The 20,711-nt window shown below is 43.7% G+C and overlaps 1 protein-coding gene across 3 annotated transcripts; it reads left to right on the plus strand.

The window, feature by feature from the left end:
* The first annotated feature begins 1,190 nt into the window (after nucleotides 1-1,190).
* On the plus strand, nucleotides 1,191-19,342 carry HAUS4 (HAUS augmin like complex subunit 4). 3 transcript variants are annotated; one of them, XR_011648391.1, is made up of 11 exons: nucleotides 1,191-1,777; nucleotides 3,134-3,211; nucleotides 4,833-4,975; nucleotides 5,067-5,198; nucleotides 6,313-6,447; nucleotides 8,602-8,698; nucleotides 9,200-9,345; nucleotides 9,483-9,613; nucleotides 9,962-10,030; nucleotides 10,175-13,435; nucleotides 18,246-19,342. XR_011648391.1 is itself a non-coding variant. In XM_071214023.1 (10 exons), exons 1-10 carry the CDS (start codon nucleotides 1,316-1,318, stop codon nucleotides 10,356-10,358), a joined length of 1,368 nt encoding a protein of 455 aa, XP_071070124.1. In that variant the 5' UTR covers nucleotides 1,223-1,315; the 3' UTR covers nucleotides 10,359-10,635. The 3 variants fall into 3 exon arrangements, 2 of the variants coding, with proteins under 2 accessions (XP_071070124.1, XP_023439268.1); XM_071214023.1 differs by lacking the exon at nucleotides 18,246-19,342 and having other exon boundaries at nucleotides 1,223-1,568; nucleotides 10,175-10,635; XM_023583500.3 differs by lacking the exon at nucleotides 18,246-19,342 and having other exon boundaries at nucleotides 1,279-1,386; nucleotides 10,175-10,635.
* Nucleotides 19,343-20,711: the final 1,369 nt, after the last annotated feature.

Below are 20,711 nucleotides of genomic sequence, written 5' to 3' on the forward strand. Positions count from 1 at the left end.
AAATTTCTATACTGGATCACATCATTTCTCCATTTACTGCTAGCAGAATTCTCTAGCTGGAACTAAAGGAAAAGGTGAATTTCTTCACTTCCCAGTATACCTACCCCTGAGATTACTTCCCCACCACCCCAGATTATCTGCTTCTTCTTTGATGCATGAGATTTGATACTCTTAGTGCAGTTAATTTAGCATTATTATTGTTAATTTTTTTATTTTAGGAGATACCTGGGATTGAACCCAGGACCTTGAGCATGGGAAGCAGGCCCTCAACCACTGAGCTACATCCGCTCCCCAATGAGTGTTTTTCCGAGGTACCGGGAATCGAACCCAGGACCTCTTTCATACATGGGTAGCAAGCACTCAAATACTTGAACTCTATCTGCTTCCCTAAATATTCTTGATTTTTTCAAAATAATTGACCTTTTGACTAGATTCCAATCAACTTGTAAAATAAGGGCTGTAGGTGGATTTAAGATTGAAAGACTAGGTGAATGATTAGCAATAAAAGGGAAGGCAGAGGAGCCCGCGGGGGAGGGGGGGAGGGGGGGAGGACAAGACGAAGCAAACCTGGGGGGAGGCAGAGGAGCCCGCGGGGGAGGGGGGGGAGGACAAGAGGAAGCAGACCTGGGGGGCAGCTCCAGCAAGGCCGGGCAGGGCTGGCAGCACCTAAGAGTCAAGCCCATGCAGACACTCAGGGGGTCATTGGGGCAGGGCCAGAGGTCCATTAACGGTGCTCCTCACCCAGACGGGTCAGACAAGCTCTGAACAGTATTACCAGCTCATTTAAATCCGCCATCCGTGACCTTCAGTCACTTAACCGCTTTGCTCCTCAGTTTTCCCCTCCGCACTTTGTAAAATGAGTATGATAATGACTTCCCAGTAGGACATGGTGAGAACTGAATGAGGTGAAGGAAGGCAAGCAAAACGCTAGGCATTGGTCCTGACTCATGGCAGGCCTTCAATAAATGCTAGCAAAGATTACTACCATTTTCTTAACATTGGTCCTTAATTGAAGAGAGGTCCTCAAGAGAAAGGGTAAAGTAGGCATCCTGAGACCGTCACGTTTCCCAGCCGGGGTTCCGACTACCCGAACGCAGACGGTTGGGGACCTTACGCACTAGGCCGGTGAGGGGCGGGACCTTTCGTTGCCGCCTCTAGGGGCTGGCCCCGCCCATCCCACGCGACCTCTCGGGCTCTTCCGGCCTCTTCCCCAAGCCAGGCCTTCCCCGGCGGTACGGCCTGGCCTCATTTCCCCCTGCTCCTGCGCCGGGTCCGAGTGAGAGGTTCCGGAGCTTCGGCGCGGTCCCGGGTGTTGATGCCACGGGCCGACCCGCCCCAACCTCCTCGGCACTGCCTCTGGAACTTCAGCTGCCACTTGGTGCCCAGGTTTGCTTCAGAGGGTCGGTGGCAGCGCTACGGGGAGGAAGAGCGCTGGGAGGGTCAATCCGGCCAACCCCCGGACTCCGGCTGCGGATACCGCCCTCGCCCTTGGGAATCCTTGGCTGTCCAGACAGAAGGGAAGTTGGCGCCGGAGAGCCCGCTCCGCATTTTGATTCATCTCGGGCCCTGTAAGGGTCACATCTTGTGAAAATACCTGTAAAATCAATTTAACGTTCAGTGCAGCGTGTAAAGACAGCTCTAAGAATTTAAACGACGCCTGAGTCAGAAAATTTAAATGCTTGAGTCCCTATAGCAACGTTTTAACACGTCTGGGTGCAGAAGGTGGAGAATCGAGCCTGATTGCCGCCACTCTTCACACCCTGTAACTTTTAAAAAGGTAAAGAAAAGCACCCTAAAAAACGGAGGTGGGCACGTCCCCTAGGCGGGAAGAAAAGCTGACATTTTAAAATTTGGGGTAGGTCCTCATTTCCCTGTGCGAGATTTGCCAGCAAAACTTTGTTTGCAGGCTTAGATCAATGAAAAACAATTGTTAAAACGCCTTGCTTAACAAAGTAGTGGCTTTTGTTGACAAGTCGATGGTGTTATTAATTCTTAATGTCTCTCCAAGGCAGGAATCGTTATCTCAGTTTTGCAGGTGGAAAAAAGTTTGGCACATTAAAGCATTTCCCTTAAATAAACACAGAAGCAATGACCGAGCTGCAAATTAAGTCCAGCATTCTGACTCCTCAACTGCGTTCCCCTCTAGACCATGTTACAAAACAAATGAGTAGTTACTTTGATGTTACTCATAAAAAGAGGGAGTAAACCAAATGTTTTGTGTATGTGAAGTGTTAAATCATAATAACCTTCAATGTCTGTTCGCTTTGGGAGGTTCAGCTGTCCTTTGGAGTTTGATACCTTGAAGAAAGGTGGAGCAAAAAAATAGAAAATAACCTCGAAGGAAAAATTTTTGTCTCTTGAGTCCAGACTGTGCCTATCTTTACTGCCTGTCTGTGTTGATGTTCGTTACAATGTACTCCATGTTCTGGCACCCATCCCAACTTCAGCCACACTGACTACATCTTTGAGTTACTCTGGGTGCGCTGACCTCACTGTCAATCTTCTTGTCATGCTCTTTCCTCCAGGTGCTCTTTACTAATGCTGTTAGGTGAAAACCAGTTGTTTAAGTGTAGAATGATTTGTCTCTCCTGGTGAATGCTTCTAGAGTTAATGATCAAAAACTATCAACAGACCTTAGATGAAAGGACAAGTTAAAGAAGCACAAAAAACTATTGTGGAATTTGAGTTTAGCTGAGTTATTTGCAGGGAAAAAAGCACACTTTGATTTTTTGATTTATTTGAGGAAAGCACACTTTCCTCAGTCCACTCATAATTGGAAAATAGCAGTTCAGTTTTAACTTAGATATAATGTATGTGTCTGTGTATGTGGAGTTTTCCTGCTTAGACTCTAGTGAATTGGAGCGTTGCATTTCCTAAGGTGCTCTTTTTGACAGCTTGGAACAATTGGAAACATTTATGTGCTTAGAAAAAAAAAAGAATGCAAATGATTTGCTACTTGTAAGTCTGTTTGTCCATAAAACTTGTATAAGAGCTTGGGACCCAAGATGTATGAGATAGCCACTGAGGTTGCTCTCCAGCTGGTAGACCACGGAGATTCAAATTCACTGTAGTTTCCTTTGGAACAGCCAGCCAGTTGATTCATCCTTTTGTTTTCTTTCACTCCATTCCATAGATAAGAATCCCAAGAAAATTCAAATGGCATCTGGGGATTTCTGCTCACCTGGAGAAGGCATGGAAATACTCCAACAGGGTAAGGATAGTCGTTTGCAAGCTAGTGATTTGATGACTTATCCAGAGAGAGACCTTGTCTAGGTTCTTGCCTTCTGTAATAAAAAGATTTCTAGTGTTCACCAGTATCGTTTCCTCTCACAGAATCCTACGGTTCTGGAGAAACTAGAATAACGTGAAGATTCTTTTTTATTTTTATTTTTTAAAGATTTATTTTTATTCTTTTTATTTCTCCCCACTCTCTCGTTTGAGCTCACTGTCTGCTCATTGTGTGTTCGTTTGTTGTGTGCTCGGGAACCGAACCTGGGGCCTCCTGCTTGGTGAGCTGGAGCTCAATTGCTTTATCCGCATCCACTTCCCTGTGAAGATTCTTCAATACACTCTTATTAGAAAACAAATTGTACCAACCTGCATCTATTCAGTATCTGCTTTTGTAGTGAACTGAAAACTCAAGATGCTCCCCTGGTGCATTAGCAAGCATATGTTAAAGATAAGGGTGACCAGAAAATTCTTTGAAGACTTCCTTTTTACCTGTCTTGAATCTTTTCATATATTATTCTCAGAAATCTCAGATTCCTTACATATTTTGTATTCTTTCTGTATTGCAAATCCTTTCTGTATCTTGACCCCATCAAGAATCTTCTGTATTCTGATTATTTCCATATTGAATCCATCACTTCCTCAGGGAAAAAAAAAGACTTTTTCTCCTCCATAAGGATTTTGGTTATGATGGAAATCTGAGTGTTTGGTAAGTGTGAGTAGAACAGAAGACCGACCCTGGCAGAGAGCATGTAGGAAAAGAGATGGAAAGAAAGTCCCTTGGGCATAAAGAATAACCAAAGGATCCCAATTTTGTTCACCTTTTTCCTAATGCATGAACTGCATTTTGTTGCATCCACATGGGTTACTCAACTATATTTATAATAATGAGAATTTGGTTAGTTAATTTTTGCTTACTCTAACAGTACACCTTTTCTCAGTCTTGCTTCTGTGAATAGGAATCACATCTGAGGTTGAAACTTTACATTTCATTTTTTTTTTCCTTAAAAACTCCTGTTATTATGTGAATGAGCTATTTTGGGTATTATAGTAATCCCTCCTTAAGAGTTCCTTATTTTTTTTTTTAATTTTTAAAGAAGCTTTAGATTACATAAATGTTACATCAAAAATATAGGGGATTACCATATAACCCATCCCCTCTCCCCCACACTTCCCCCCAATAACAATATCTTTCATTAGTGTGGTACATTCGCAACAATTGCTGAACACATACTGAAGTATTGCTACTTACCATAGATTATAGTTTACATTATTGTTTGCACTTGTTCCAAAGGGTCCCTTATTCCTGATTCCATTTATCTAAAACTTTCCAACTACATTTCTATTTTCTGAGATCTCAGTTTTATTAGAGAGTCATTGTGTAATTCCTAGTTAATATCCTTGTATGTAACATAAATATTTGTTACTTTGACTATTTCCTCTGTTTATTTGTGAATTAAAAAATTTCATTAAATTTAGAATCTTCCAAGCCAAACACTTAGTTTTTTTGGTGATGAGTATGTGTTAAATGTTCTTCTCCATTTTATAAAATAAGAGCCCAACCCTCCTTTGCTTTTTGTCACTGTGGGGGATGTGCTGTTAAGTGTGCAACAAACAGCTTCCTCCTTGTAACCTGAATGAAGAGGACCTGTTACAGAACCCATACTTCAGCAAGCTGCTGCTGAGTCTCTTACAGCATGTGGACGAGAGTGGCTTAAGCCTCACCTTGGCAAAGGAGCAGGCTCAGGTAAGGGCCCTGGAAGAAGGGATGGATAGGAGGAAGCACAAATGCTCTCAAGAAATCGAGATTTCTATCAGGGATTATTTTGCTTTTCTAGGTCTGGAAGGAAGTTCGACTGCATAAAACAGTATGGTTGAGGTCTGAGATTTTACAGAGGGTCATCCAGGAGCTGCTTGTGGACTACTATGTGAAGACACAAGATACAGATTTAACTTCTGAGGATAAAAAGGTGAGGCAGAATGTAAAAAGGAAAGAAGTTCTGAACACATGTGACAACATGGCTGAATCTTGAAGACGTGTTGAATGAAATAAGACAGAGACAAACGGAAAATACCGTATGATCTCACTGATATGAAATAATTTGAATAAGAAAATTCATAGAGTCAGAAACTAGAATACAGGTTACCAGAGGCCAAGGTGGAAGTAGGAAATGGGGTATTAATGTTTAGTTGGTACAAGAATTTCTGTTTGGGGTAATCGAAGAGTTTTGGTGGTGGATAGTAGTGATAGTAGCACCGCATGGTGGATGTAATTAACACCACTGAATTATATATTTGAATGTGGTTAAAAGGGGAAATTGTAGGTGGTTGTATACATATTACTAGAGTAAAAGCAATTTTAAAGACCCATAGGACTGTGCAGCACAAAAAAGTCATATAAACTATGGACTATAGTTAATAGTACAATTGTAATATGTTCTTTTATCACTTGTAACAAAGGTACCACAGTAATGGGAAATGTTAATGGGGAGGTTATATGGGAACTCTGTATTTTCTGCAATTTCTGTATTTTTTGTAAACCTAAAACATCTCTAAAAATATGTTAAAAAAAAAAAAGGGAGAGGCAGAAGAGATGAGGTAGGGGTTGGTAACCAACTGTGACTTTGTCTGATGATGTGAGTTGGGGGAAATGGAGATATTTTTTAGGAGGTACGGTGGATTGAACCTGGACTTCATATATGAGGAGCAAGCACTTAACCACTGAGCTATATCCACTCCCAATGAGAGTTGGTTTTTTTCATTTGTTTGTTTTCAGGTGGTATTAGGGATTGAACCCTGGACCTTGTACATGGGAACCACTTGAGCTGTATCTGTTCCCTTGAAATGGAGATTTAAGTAATGGGTTATCAAAAACTGGTTATGGAGGGAGTGAGCATATTGTCAGAGATTTGAAAAAAAATATTGAAGAGGCGGTGCTCATAGCTGAGAACTTACCTGAAGGGGATGACATGTTTGAGGACTTTGAAAATGTATGAAGAAATGTTTTGTGAGGGTGGAAGAGGTGGAGTGGGAGAAGTTTTATAGTAACCCCTTTTCGGTTTTTTAAAAAATTTTCTCTCTTAGTTTCATGAGACCCTTGAACAACGGCTACTTGTGACTGAACTGACGCGGCTCGTAGGCCCCAGCCAGGAGAGAGAGATGCCTCCACTGCTTAGGCTCCAGAAAGCAGATCTGCTGGAGCTCATGCCACCCTCAGAGGTTAGGGGAGGGCAGATATTGGGACCAAAGAAGTGAATGGCTTAATTTTTCCTATATCTTTTTTTTTTTTTTTAAGATTTATTTCTATTTATTTAATTCCCCTCCCCTCCCCCGGTTGATTGTTTTTTCTGTGTCTTTTTGCTGTGTCTTGTTTCTTTGTCCGCTTCTGTTGTTGTCAGCGGCATGGGAAGTGTGGGCGGCGCCATTCCTCAGCAGGCTACACTTTCTTTCACACTGGGCGGCTCTCCTTACGGGCCCACTCCTTGCAGGTGGGGCTCCCCTACGTGGGGGACACCCCTGCGTGGCAGGGCACTCCTTGGCGCATCAGCACTGCGCATGGGCCAGCTCCACACAGGTCAAGGAGGCCCGGGGTTTGAACCGCGGACCTCCCATGTGGTAGACGGACGCCCTAACCACTTATTTTTTTATTTTTATTTTTTTTTAAAGATTTATTTATTTATTTAATTCCCCCCCCTCCCCTGGTTGTCTGTTCTTGGTGTCTATTTGCTGCGTCTTGTTGCTTTGTCCGCTTCTGTTGTCGTCAGCGGCACGGGAAGTGTGGGCGGCGCCATTCCTCGGCAGGCTGCTCTTTCTTTTCGCCCTGGGCGACTTTCCTCACGGGCGCACTCCTTGCGCGTGGGGCTGCCCCACGCGGGGGACACCCTTGCGTGGCACGGCACTCCTTGCGCGCATCAGCACTGCGCATGGCCAGCTCCACACGGGTCAAGGAGGCCCGGGGTTTGAACCGCGGACCTCCCATATGGTAGACGGACGCCCTAACCACTGGGCCAAAGTCCGTTTCCCCCTAACCACTTATTTTTCCCATATCTTTATTCATTGCTTTTGGAAGAATGATAAACATTCACGGTGGTCAAACTTGAATAGATAAGGATAACATTTCACAGAAGAAAGTAAAAGTTCAAATCTTACTTCTAGAACTAAATAGAGTTAGTGTTATATACAGCTTGACATAAATGGTATTATACCCTTCACATTTGTATAGAGAATATCATCTGTTTTCACTTCATATTTCATATTTTTTTTAAGTCAATAAATAAATGTAAATGAGATGGTACCTCCTAAAGAACTCTTCACACAGTGTCCAGACACACCAGTGCCTGGTGTTTTTGTATCATCAGTTTCAGTCCCTACAAGGATTCCATTATATGGGTGTATATAATTGCCTAAGCTTATTGATGTTCATTAAAGTTATTTCCAAATTTTTGCTGTTAGAAACCACACTGATATGAACACGCTAGTTCATGTAGTGCTAGAAGTAGGGTCACTGGGTCAGTGGTTATATATATAACAACATATTAATACATATTGCCAAACTCCTCTCCAGAATGGTGTTTTCAGGGCCTTTAACTTCCCATGCTTTCATCAACATAACATCTTAAGGGAAGCGGACTTGGCCCAGTGGTTAGGGCGTCCATCTACCACTACCACCTGGGAGGTCCGTGGTTCAAACCCCGGGCCTCCTTGACCCCTGTGGAGCTGGCCCACGGGCAGTGCTGATGCGCGCAAGGAATGCCCTGCCACGCAGGGGTGTTCCCAGGTAGGGGACCCCCATGTGCAAGGAGTACACCCTGTAAGGAGAGCCGCCCAGCGTGAAAGAAAGTTCAGCCTGCCTAGGAATGGCGCCACACACACACGGAGAGCTGATACAACAAGATGACACAACAAAAAGAAACACAGATTCCTGTGCGCTGACAACAACAGAAGCGGACAAAGAAGAACACGCAGCAAATAGACACAGAGAACTGACAATTAGGGAGAGGAGAGAGGAAAAAGAAACAACAAAAAACATAACATCTTAACAGTCTATTCATTTATTTATTTTTAGAAAGTACCGGGATTGAACCCGGGACCTCATACATGGGAAGCAGGCACTCAACCACTTCAACCACTAGGAATTGAACCTGGGACCTTGTACATGTGACGTATATGAGCTCAACCACTGAGCTGCATACACTTAATGGTCATTTCCATCATTGCTAATTTGAGAAGCTAAAAATGAATCTCCCTGATGTCTCCCTGTGCATTATCTTTGGTTATTATTGAGGTGGTCATTGTCATGTATTCATTAGCTGGATCCTCTTAGTTCTGAAAGTCTATTTTTATTTTTGTCTCTTTTTACTTCTGTGACTGTAGGATTTTGTGTGGATGAGAGCTCGGCTTCAGCTAGAAGTAGAGGAACAGCTCAAGAAGAAGTGTTTCACTCTGCTCTGCTACCATGATCCCAATTCAGGTGAGTGCTGGCTCCCTGTGTCCTGCTCACAGCTGGCTTTCAGGGGTCCCAGCCTGCTATTTTGAGAATACTGTGTTTGAACTTTAGATTTGGAACAGAAGCTGGGAAGCATTGGGAATGCTTATTTGTTTAACTCCTTGTGGGTAAAATAAAAGTAAGGAATTTCGTAAGGATTCCTTCAACAAGGTTCTGAGCAGGAGTATCCTACTGCAGGGAAGGACTAGTTCTCTCTTCTTAGGGAGATCAGAATGGCACATGGAAGGAAGTTCAGGCTCATAAGTGTGTCCCCCTTATCTTTATTTCTATGACTTAAGAATTAAGGGCCAAATCAGGAATTAAAGGTAAGTGAAAAGAATTTAATTATGAAAACGGGAATATTTTTAAGAGGACTGGGAAAACCTAGAGTTTGTAGGGCTAGATGAAGGAGAGGGGCACTGAAAAATGGTCTTACAAGGGCAGTAGCAATAGAATTTTCCTGTCCAATCTGTTGTCTCTGCTCAGATTCAGACAATGAAATCCTGAAAGCTGCAAAGGTATGGAAATTGGCAGAGATCCTGGTGGGTGAGAAGCAACAGTGTCAAGACACCAAGAACCAGCAGAAGGAGCAGATGGTGCTGCTGGAGAAACAGAGTGCCACCTACTCCCAGGTATGTCAGCAGTGGGACAGCCTCCCCTCTCTTTTACTCGGACCCATGGGGCACTTTGGAGAGGCCAAGTATTTCTGATCTGCCCCCCTTCTCCTGTCTTTTGTTTATATCCTTTCTCCTGCCCTTTGGGGGCTCAGGTGCTTCTCCGATGCCTTGCATTGCTGCAGAGGCTTCTTCAGGAGCACCGGCTGAAGACTCAGTCTGAGCTAGACCATATCAATGCCCAGTACCTGGAGATCAAGTGTAGTGCTATGATCCTTAAGCTGAGGTGAGCTCTGACCCCTATGGATCTAAGGGATTCTTTCTCACATACCACCAAACTCCTCAACCCCTGGATTTTATCTTTTCACTATGGCTGGTACCTTGTGGTTATTCAGTAAATGTCACACAGCAGTATTAGCCTTTGGGTTGCCCAAAAGATTTCTTCATAAGTCATTTAGTATAAAACCTGCTGAAATAGGTATTTTACTATGAGATAAATTACATTTCAGAGTGACCTTGTTTATCCTGTCACTGCTTAGCCCACACCTTGACCATGGACAGGTATTGTATCACATTCCTTGCTCTGCTGCTGTCAGGGATCTTCAGCTGGAAATTTCTTTCTTCCCTCTGTTAGGATGGAGGAACTAAAGATTTTGTCTGATACTTACACTGCTGAGAAAGTGGAAGTTCATCGTCTCATTAGGTGAGATCTCCCAAAAGCCAAGTACAGCTATTCAGAGCTGGTTCCCATGTTCTCCAGACACATTCATTTTAACATGTTCTCATTCTCATCTACTTTCTGAGGAGCCATATCCTTATATTGTTCTTTCTGCACCTGGGTTCTTAGGGACCGTTTGGAGGGGGCCATTCGCCTGCAAGAACAGGACATGGAGAAGTCCCGACAGGTCCTAAACACTTATGAGGTCCTCGGGGAGGAGTTTGACAGACTGGTAAAAGAGTATACCCAGCTCAAACAGGCAACCGAGAACAAGCGCTGGGCCCTCCAGGAGTTCAACAAGGCCTACCACTGAGCCAGGAAGCATGCCTTCCTCAGAGCCAGTGCCTCCTTCCCTTCCTGATAAAAGGACCACTCGGGGCCCCCACCACTACAAGGGAGTATGGGGATACTTGCTTAAAATACTGCAATCATTTGGGCACTCTCCAGGTTTCTCTTCCTTTTTTACAGACTGGACCTCTTCTGGAAAATGTAGTGGGTTTATATAATTTTATGCATAACTATTTATGAGCATCAGCCTTGGATAGTATTTGATCATCTTCTGAGTAAAGTGATGCTATTATGTCTCAGGATCATACTTGCTTTCCTTTGGGCAAAGATGGAGAAAGAATATCAAAGTCCATATGTGTAAGGAGGGGGATCTGAGTGGATCCTCCCAGAGAATGATCTATAATGCTTATACTAAAAGTAGGTGGTAGAAGCACCAACCTGCCCGTATGGAATATTAGAAGTAGATTGAATCTGGGCTTGCTCTTGGAGAACCATGTCTCCAGAGTAATGCTAGGTCCTAAGGCAGGTAGGAAACTATTCTATCACTGTGACTGTAGCAGTTGGGCATCCAGCTCTGACACAGGAGAGAATAGAAGCTTATGCTTGTGATTCCCTCTGGTGTGGTTGTAGGGTTACCTGTTGCTCCATCTGCAGAATCAAAGGAGAGTATGGGAGATCACTCTGAGAAACCAAGTTCCATGGTCTACTTAGGCTAGAACAAGGCAGGGCCCTGGCTACTGTTGAAGAGAACAGAAACACATGGGCTCTACCCTAATTTAGATGAGCCTCATTTCTGGGAAGATTGTTTCAAGGCATTCTTCTGTTAGGATCAAATAATCATGGTGTTAGATCGACTTACAGAAAAAATGAAGGCCTTTGACTTAACTTTAAATTTTTCTCCTGTAATTGGTGCTTAGCACCATTTACCTATAAACAGGCATTAGCCCATACAAAATGAACAAATAGCAAATAGATTAATGGAAAAATTCAGAAACAGTAAATATTGCTTAGTTTTATAGTGTTGTTTTCTTTTTTTTTAACTAGAAATTAGCTTTATTTTTAAAATTTTTTTATTTTTTCTTTATTTCTCTTCCCTCCCCTCCCCCCCAGTTGTCTGCTTTCTGTGTGCATTCACTGTGTGATCATCTGTGTCCGCTTGTATTCTTGTCAACAGCACCCAGAATCTGTCTCGTTTTGTCACGTCTTCTTGCTGTGTCAGCTCTCTGTGTGTGTGGTGCCATTCCTGGGCAGGCTGCACTTTTTTCGTGCTGGGCGGCTCTCTTTACGGGGGTTACTCCTTGCGCGTGGGGCTCCCCTACGCAGGGGACACCTCTGTGTGGCATGGCATTTCTTGCGCGCATCAGCCCTGCATGTGGGCTAGCTCCACACGGGTCAGGAGGCCTGGGGTTTGAACTGCGGACCTCCCATGTGGTAGGCGGACGCCCTAACCACTGGGCCAAGTCTGCTTCCCTATGGTGTTGTTTTTTTTCCAACTTTTTTTTTGGGGGAAGTTTTCAAACCTATAGAAAAGTTGAAAGAATAGTACAGTGAACACCAGTATACTCTCAGCTTAGATTCAACAATTGCTAACATTTTACCTATCTGTCTTTTTTTTCCCACCCTCTCTCCCTTCTCACTCTTAACCCCCAACACGCCTCTGTACGTATATTTATATGTTGGTATACATACATCTATATACACATACAGGCTTTTTTCCTGAACTGTTTGCTAATAAATTGCAGACATCATGACACTTCATTCCCTATGTACACCAGCAGACAACTCCTCAAAACAAGGGCACTCTCCTGTGTAATTGTAAATAATTATTACACCTAAAAAATTAATAACTCTATAATATATATTATACAGTCCATATTCAAATTCTCTCAAATTTATTTTTTTTTGGTCTAAGAACCAGTCAGGTTTCATGTATTGCATTTGGATGTTAGGTCTCTTTAAGTTTCTTTAAAAATAGAACATTCCTTCTCACTTTTTTTTCTCTTTTAATAAAATTGACTTTCTTATTAAACCAAGCCAATTACCTTATAGAATGCCCTATTGTTTAATTGCTTCCTGGTAGTGTTTAACTTGTTGCTCTTCTATGCCGTCCAGTACAGTAGCCACTTGTAGCTATTTAAATTCAAATTTAAGTTAAATAAAATTAAAATTTCAGCAGGTTGGTGATTACTGTATTAGACAATACAGATGCAGAACATTTATATTATTACAGAAAGTTCTATTGGACAGTGCTGTAAGCCTATATTTCCTATAAATTGGAAGTTAGAGCTAGAAGCTTGATTAGATTCCAGTTACATGTTTTTGCAAAAAATATTAATAGATGACTTTACATCACACCAAAGCCATATTCTGGTCAGAATGTCCCACTATTAGTTATGCTGAGTTTGATTGCTTGGTTAAGGTGGTAACTGCCAGATCTATCTGGTATGTAAAGGTACGTTCTCCCATTGTAATTAGTAGCAGCTGGAAATGAACTTCAAAAATCTCGAAATAGTACTTTCTGGTATTTATGATGGCATTCAGCATTTAATCATTTAAATAGACCAGACTAGGTTAATAATAAAAAAGATATGGATGTCTCCTTAATGTTTGTAAGCTATAGACAATAGTAGACAAAAAAAGAAAAAATGTAAGAATATAAAGTAACAAGAAATGCAAATAAATGGGGTTGCAAACCAAGAGAAGTGCATCAGGAGCTTTAAGGTAGAACCTTAATAGGGAAGGCACAGTTAGTTCATGCTTTCTAGAGGAGGTGAGTTTGTGATAGAATTTTGGGGAAAGTGACCAAGATAAGGAGAGAAAGGGAAAGGAGCAGTGTGTGAAGATACAGTGTTAGGAATGAGAAAGTTAGGTACCAAGGAAAACCTTCATTTTAAATGGCCAAAAATTAGGAAGCAGATGTGGCTCAACTGATAAAGCATCCACCTACCATATGGAGGGTCCAGGGTTTGATACCCAGGGCCCCCTGACCTGTGTGGTAAGCTGGCCCACGTGCAGTGTTGTCGCGTCCAAGGAGTGCTGTGCCACACAGGGTGCCCCTGCGTAGGGATGCCCCAGGCACAAGGAGTGCGCCCCACAAGGAGAGCTGCCCCGTGTGAAAAAAGCGCAGCCTGCCCGAAAGTGGCACCACACACATGGAGAGCTGACTCAGTAAGATGATGCAGCAAAAAAGAGATGCAGTTTCCCAGTGCCACCAGATAATGCAAGCAGACACAGAACACACAGCCAATGAACACAGCAGAAAATAGGGAGGAAGGGGAGAGAAATAAATAAAATCTTAAAAAAAAAAGGCAAAAAATTGAGAGAAGTATACCATGGCTTCAATTGAGACTCCTTTGGAGAGCTGGGGTTCGAGAACCCTTTAGGTTTCCAACTCCCTAAGAAAACAAAATGTCCTCCAAGGCAGTGGTGCCCAGCCCTGATTGCCTGGGGCAGGATGGCAGACAGTGAGCTATTTTTTAGTATTTATTTTTTATTTCTCTCCCCTTCCCTCCCCACCCCCCAGTTGTCTGCTCTCTGTGTCCATTTGCTATGTGTTCTTCTGTGTCCACTTGTATTCTTGTCAGCAGCACCAGGAATCTGTGTCTTTGTTGCATCATCATCTTGTGTCAGCTCACTGTGTGTGCGGCGCCACTCCTGGGCAGGCTGCACTTTTTTCATGCTGGGCGGCTCTCTTTATGGGGCACACTCCTACGTGTGGGGTTCCCCTACGCAGAGGACACTCCTGCGTGGCACGGCACTCCTTGTGCGCATCAGCACTGCCCATGGGCCAGCTCATCACATGGGTCAGGAGGCCCTGGCTTTGAACTGTGGTCCTCCCATATAAGAGGCGAATGCTCTATCCGTTGAGCCAAATCCGCTTCCCAGCAAACTATTTCTTTCATTTCCAAAAGCCTAAAGGAAACTGAACATTGGCCTGCAACAGAGCTGCACAAACTTTTTAAAAAAAAGAATGCAATTTTTTTGGTACATATTAATAATGAATACAGTTCATCCAAAGTGTACAGTCAATGGTACTTGGTATAATCACATAGTGTACAAACAATTTTTTAAAAATCCTTATTGGCTTGATTTGAACAAACAGAAGTATTTTTAATAAAAAGTAAAAGATTGGACCATGGGAAGCGGACTTGGCCCAATGGATAGGGTGTCCGCCTACCAGAGGGGAGGTCCACGGTTCAAACCCCGGGCCTCCTTGACCCATGTGGAGCTGGCCCATGTGCAGTGCTGAGCGTGCAAGAAGTGCCCTGCCACACAGGGGTGTCCTCCATGTAGGGGAGCCCCATGTGCAAGGAGTGTGCCCCATAAGGAGAGCCGCCCAGCGCGAAAGAAAGTGCAGCCTGCCCAGGAATGGCGCCGCACACACGGAGTGCTGACACAACAAGATGATGCAACAAAAAAGAGACACAGATTCCCATGCCACTGACAACAATTGAAGCGGACAAAGAAGACGCAGCAAAATGGACACAGAACAGACAACTGGGGGGGAGGGGAGAGAAATAAATAAATAAATCTTTAAAAAAAGAAGATTGGACCATGAACTGCCTCCCCCCACCCTGACACATGCATCATTACTCCAGTCCACCCCCCCAGAATAAACAGTGATTTAGTGTTTATGGTGCCAGGTCTTTTTCTGTAAATAGGCAAACATATGCACATACATATTAGCTAATATTCTTATTAGAGTATGACTGTATCCTAATTTAACCATTCTCTTCATGATAGATTAAATATTTAGATTGTTTCCAATTTGCCCCATTACAAAAATGCTTCACAGAATATCACTGCACATCTTGTTCAGGTGTCTTTGCTTTTGGCTGATATAGCAAATCAGTATATCAATTCTAGTTATTTTGTGGAAAAAATTAATTTACAAATGCACTTTGATATAAGTCCTTTTTTAAAAAAAAGATTTATTTATTTCTCCCTCTTCCCTATACCCCCCCATTGTCTGCTCTCTGTGTCTGTTCACTTGTATGCTTCTGTGTCTTTTTATATTCTCATTCAGTGGCTCTGGGAACCGATCCTGGGACCTTCCAGAGTAGGAGAGAGGCGATTACTCTCTTGTGCCACCTCAACTCCCTATTCTGCTTTGTCTTCATATTTTCTCTCCTCTGTGTCTCTTGTGTCATCTTTTTTTTTTTTAATTATTCTGCGCCCCCCCCCCAGCCCTTGCTTGCTGTCTGCTCTCTGTCTATTCACTGTGCATTCTTCTGTGTTTGCTTGTCTCCTTTTGTTGCATCATCTTGCTGCGCCAGCTGTCCGAGTGCGCGGGCCGTCACCTCTCTGCAATCGTGGGCTATCAGCTCTCCACGGGTGCGGGCCAGGTGCGGGCCAGCTTGCCTTCATGAGGAGGCCCTGGGACTTGAACCCAGGGCCTCCCGTATGGTAGACAGGAGCCCAATTGGTTGAGCCACATCTGTTTCCCAAGATGTCTTCAAAACATTAGTTCCTTTGAGGGGGGAGGGGTGTTCAGTGCCATCTGAAGGAAGCACTACAACGATTGTCCCTTTCCTTCACACTGACTGAGATGGAGGATTTGTGATGGAGGATTTGCTGGAGGGTCTCTTCAGACTGGCTGTTCCCTACTGTGGAACAGACAGCAGACTTAGAGGATGAATAGAAAAGGCAGTGTGACAGAGCTGAGGGTTAGCATTTTTTAATTTATTTATTTCTCTCCCCTTCCCCCCTCCCCGGCCCTAGTTGTCTGTTCTCTGTGTCTATTCACTGTGTCCGCTTCTGTTGTCAGCGGCACGGGAATCTGTGTTTCTTTTTGTTGTGTCATCTTGTTGTGTCAGCTCTCTGTGTGTGCGGCGCCATTCTTGGCAGGCCGCACTTGTTTTCGCGCAGGGCGGCTCTCCTTACAGGGTGCACTCATTGCGTGTGGGGCTCCCCTACGCGGGCAACACCCCTGCATGCAGGGCACTCCTTGCACACATCAGCACCGCGCATGGGCCAGCTCCACATGGGTCAAGGAGGCCCGGGGTGTGAACCACGGACCTCCCATGTGGTAAATGAACTATCCACTATCCAGTATCCACTGGGCCAAGTCCACTTCCCAGGGTTAGCATTTCTGACCTCTGCTGCCCTTTCTGTCCCCCTCACCCTTTTCAGAAGAGAGCTGTATCTTTACTGCCTCCCATTTATTCTTTCACCTCTCTTTACCTGCCTTTTACCATATGTGATCAGTCTTATTGATTTCTCCTATGTAATGAGAGGCAGAGTAAAGCACCTCCAGAACTCAGAATAGGATTGCTCTCATTAAGGAAACTCTGAGGCATCAGACAAGCAAAATCTGTTCCCTCAACGTTCTCAAAGAAGGTGACTATCAAGGTGTTCTGCAGAGTGCCCTGCAGGCCTCCTTGACCACCACAAGTAGGAACCCAGTGCCCCCAGAGACCAGTCCGGTAGAGTGGCCATAATTCCATCCCCAGAGGAGTGAGGAATCCCTGAGGTCCTGTACCACTTGAAGAGTCTCCATATTACCCATCTTGAAGGACCTGGTCTAAGTTTGGTTAACCAGGGATCTGTGGAAAGATTTCAGGGAGTCTGTAAGCTTAAACTGAAAAAAATCAACTTATTTTCTCTGATCACCGATGTTGAGTGTCATAAGACTATCTGCAGCTACATTCTGAGAAGGGGCCTGTGACTTTCACCTGACTGGCACAGGGATCCATGGAACAAAAAAGGTTAAGAAACCTTGGGTTAAAGGAACATTTGGTTAAAGGAACTAGAAGGTTTCCCTATACCTTGAGGCAGTGAAAATATAGGAGTCAACTCAGTGAATGAGATTAGCAGCTCAATAGATGAGATTAGCAAATAATTTACCCTAAAAGATGATTTGTATCTAATGGCCAAGGTTTAGCCAAATTGACTAAGTCCTGAGTGCATGAAAATGTAACTGAAGCTTAGAGAGACCTAACTGTGTTGAGTCTGGCTGAAAGAAGAATGTATAACCCAAAGCAAAGGATCTGCCTAGAGATTAGAAAATGCTTTTTCAAAGAGCAAATTTTCTCAATTTTCATCCAGCCCTGACCTGTTTGAAACACTGAATTGGACAAAGGGGCTTCAAAGCGGGCAGGAATAAGGTCTAGATGCAAGCTCTTGCCATAAAATGAGAGCTTTGGAACTTTATTAGGTACTGGATACATTCTAAGCACTCTGCATTTAATAAGTCATTTAGTCCTTATAGCAAACTCCTGAGGTGTGTACTATTACAGTTTCCACATTACAAACGGAAAAACTGAAGTGTAGAGAGGTCAGATAACTCATGCAGTGTTACAAAGCTGGAAAGGTAAAGAGCCCTGTGTAAACCCAGGCAGTCTAACTTTAGAACCTACCGTCTTGAGACCCTCTGATGCCCTTGGCCCAACTATACACCCTCCAAGTAACATTATGTTTGTTGATTTGGCCTCCCTGACTCTGGGAAGGGGATGCTCTGTATATGAGATGAATATTTCTGATACTAGGAAGTGTTATCCTCCCATGTATATTGGCAATGAAGAATGAACACTTGTTTCTGGTGAGTTTTCAGGGACTTGGAACCATACTGAGTCTGCTAACAAAATGGAAGTCCATAAAACTGGGGCCAGGCCCTGAACCAGAAAGACCTTACCAGTGTCTTGCTACCCTGTGAGACCTGCCAGCTTGGCCAGTGGCCATCTTTCTCCTGCCCCTGGCCCGCCCTGCTTCTAGCCCTCATTTTTTTTTTTTTTTAAGATTTATTTTATTTATTTCTCTCCCCTTCCCCCCCGTTGTCTGCTCTCTTGTATCCATTCCCTGTGTGTTCTTCTGTGTCTTCTTGCATTCTTGGCAGCACTGGGAATCTGTGTCTGTTTTGTTGCATCATCTTGCTATGTCAGTTCTCTGTGTGTACGGCACCACTCCTGGGCAGGCTGCACTTTTTTTGCATGGGGTGGCTCCCCTTGCAGGGTGCACTCCTTACACGTGGGGCTCCCTTATGCAGGGGACACTCCTGCGTGGCATGGCACTCCTTGAGCCCAGCAGAACTGCTCATGGGCCAGCTCATCACAGGAGGCCCTGAGTTTGAACCCTGGACCTCCTATATGGTAGGTAGATGCTCTATCAGTTGAGTCACATCTGCTTCCCAGCCCTCATTCTTGACCTCTGCAACTGGACCTCCTAAATGCTCTCATTCCAGCTTGCACACCACTGTCTGATCCATTTTCAGGATAATTTTGATTTGCTTTTCATAAATATTTTGTAATTTTCACTTCATTTTGTCATTACTCTGTTCAAAACACTTCCAGGCTCCCCACTGCTTACCAAACACAGTCCACAAGGCACAGCTGTGAGCTCAAGCCCTCAAAGTGCAGCCCTGTTTTTCAGCCTCTCTCCCACCACTTACACCCTCTACTCACCTGAAACCTCCCCCTGAAGGATGAACTTACTCATGTTTCCTATGCTTGTCACTGTTCTATTCATATGCAAGAGACCCACCTCAAACCCTGCTTCTGTCATTTTCATTGCAGCTAAAAAAATTCTATCATTTAAATCCCCACAACACTTTGCTACCACTTCTGTAAGGCACTTGTTGTACTCTGCCATGAATTGCCATCTGGTACTGGGAAATACATTTGATCCTATCCAAAACACTAGATGCTCTTGGAGGGTGTAGGAGCCCAGAACCCCAGCTCCCATTCCTTAAAGGAAACAAAGCCTGGAGCACATAGCTGCCTGTGATTTTGACATAAGTTAAAAAGTTGAACAAGCCTCCCCAGAGGAAAAGAACTTACAGATGGTATGTAGACTGTAATTTTCTCCAAGGTGTACACTTCCTTCCTCACCAGACCCCGTTTATGCGCTTCATGTGACCCTAGCAGAAACTCTGTTATGAAACGTCTTTATTCTGAGACCCTTTATATTGTCTTTCATTTTCTCCCCTCTTTACGGACTACTACCTTCATTCTCTGGACTGCCACCACTGGAAACCTCCTGTCCCTAAATCCCAATAAAGTTATGTCTAACTCAGTGCTGAGTGTGTTCTTTGGTCTTGTGGCTGTCCCATCTCATGCCCTTCAGGAATTGGTTGAAACAGAGGACAAAGAGTTGAAAAGCGTGATTCTCAAACTTTTTGGTCTCAGGACTGCTTTACTCTCTTACTTAGTTTTTGAGGACTCCAAAGTGCTTTTGCTTTTGTGAATTTTATCTTAGTTATTTCCTAAATTAGAAATTAAAGTTGAGAAAAATTTTAAGTATTTATTAGTTCGTTTTCTTAAAACTATTTTAAAGTGTATAATTCAGTGACTTTCAGCACATTCTCAATATTGTACAACCTCACCACTCTCTAATTACAGAACATTTTCATCACCCAAAAAAGGAACCCCATACCTACTAAAGAGTCATGCCCCATTTCTTCTCTCCCAGCCCCTGGCAACCACTCATCTGCTTTCAGTGTCTATAGATTTGCCTATTCTGGGCAGTTCATATAAATGGAATCCTGCATTTGACCTTTTGTATAATTTCTTCCACATGTTTTCAAGTTTCCATGTTGTAGCATGTATCAATAAATCATTCCTCATTATGGCTGAATAATATCCTTTTGTATGGATGTGCCATATCTTGTTTATCCATTTGTTAGTTAATAGACATTTTGGTTGTTCCTACTTTTTGGCTGTTCTGAAAAATGCTGCTATATATATTTGTGTACAACTTTTTTTTAAAAATCTTTTTAGGAGATACCGGGAATTGAACCCAGGACTTTGTACATGGGCAGTAGGGTTCAACCACTGAGCTACACCCACTCCCTATTTGTGTGCAACTTTTTAATTTCAGTTCTCCTGGGTATATACTTTGGATTGAAATTAGTCATGATATATAGTAATGCTTTTAATATGCTACTGCATTGTTTCCTAGCATTTTGTTGAGGATTTTTTATGTGTACTCGTTAGGGATACTGGCCTATAGGTTTCCTTTCTTGTGCTGTCTTTGGTATTAAGGTAATATGGGGGAAGCGGACTTGGCCCAGTGGTTAGGGTGTCCATCTACCACATGGGAGGTCCGTGGTTCAAACTCTGGGCCTCCTTGACCTGTGTGGAGCTGGGCCATGTGCAGTGCTGATGCGCGCAAGGAGTGCCATGCCACGCAGGGGTGTCCCCCGCGTAGGGGAGCCCCATGCAAGGAGTGCGCCCCATAAGGAGAGCCGCCCAGCACGAGAAAAAGTGCAGCCTGCCCAGGAATGGCGCCGCACACACGGAGAGCTGACACAAGATGATGCAACAAAAAGAAACACAGATTCCTGTGCTACTGACAACAGAAGCGGACAAAGAAGACGCAGCAAATAGACACAGAGAACAGACAACCGGGGTGGGAGGGGGGAAGGGGAGAGAAATAAAAAATA

The sequence above is a fragment of the Dasypus novemcinctus genome, chromosome 3 (assembly GCF_030445035.2).
Source record: "Dasypus novemcinctus isolate mDasNov1 chromosome 3, mDasNov1.1.hap2, whole genome shotgun sequence".
NCBI classification, from domain to species: domain Eukaryota; kingdom Metazoa; phylum Chordata; class Mammalia; order Cingulata; family Dasypodidae; genus Dasypus; species Dasypus novemcinctus.

What these genes read in the sequence shown, in the direction of transcription:
- HAUS4 (XM_071214023.1), top strand. Translation starts at nt 1,316, where the DNA reads ATGCCACGGGCCGACCCGCCCCAACCTCCTCGGCACTGCCTCTGGAAC. An exon ending in CATGGAAATACTCCAACAGG is followed by an intron (nt 3,212 to 4,832) that starts GTAAGGATAGTC and finishes TGTGCTGTTAAG; the next exon opens with TGTGCAACAAACAGCTTCCT. An exon ending in GAAGTTCATCGTCTCATTAG is followed by an intron (nt 10,031 to 10,174) that starts GTGAGATCTCCC and finishes CTGGGTTCTTAG; the next exon opens with GGACCGTTTGGAGGGGGCCA.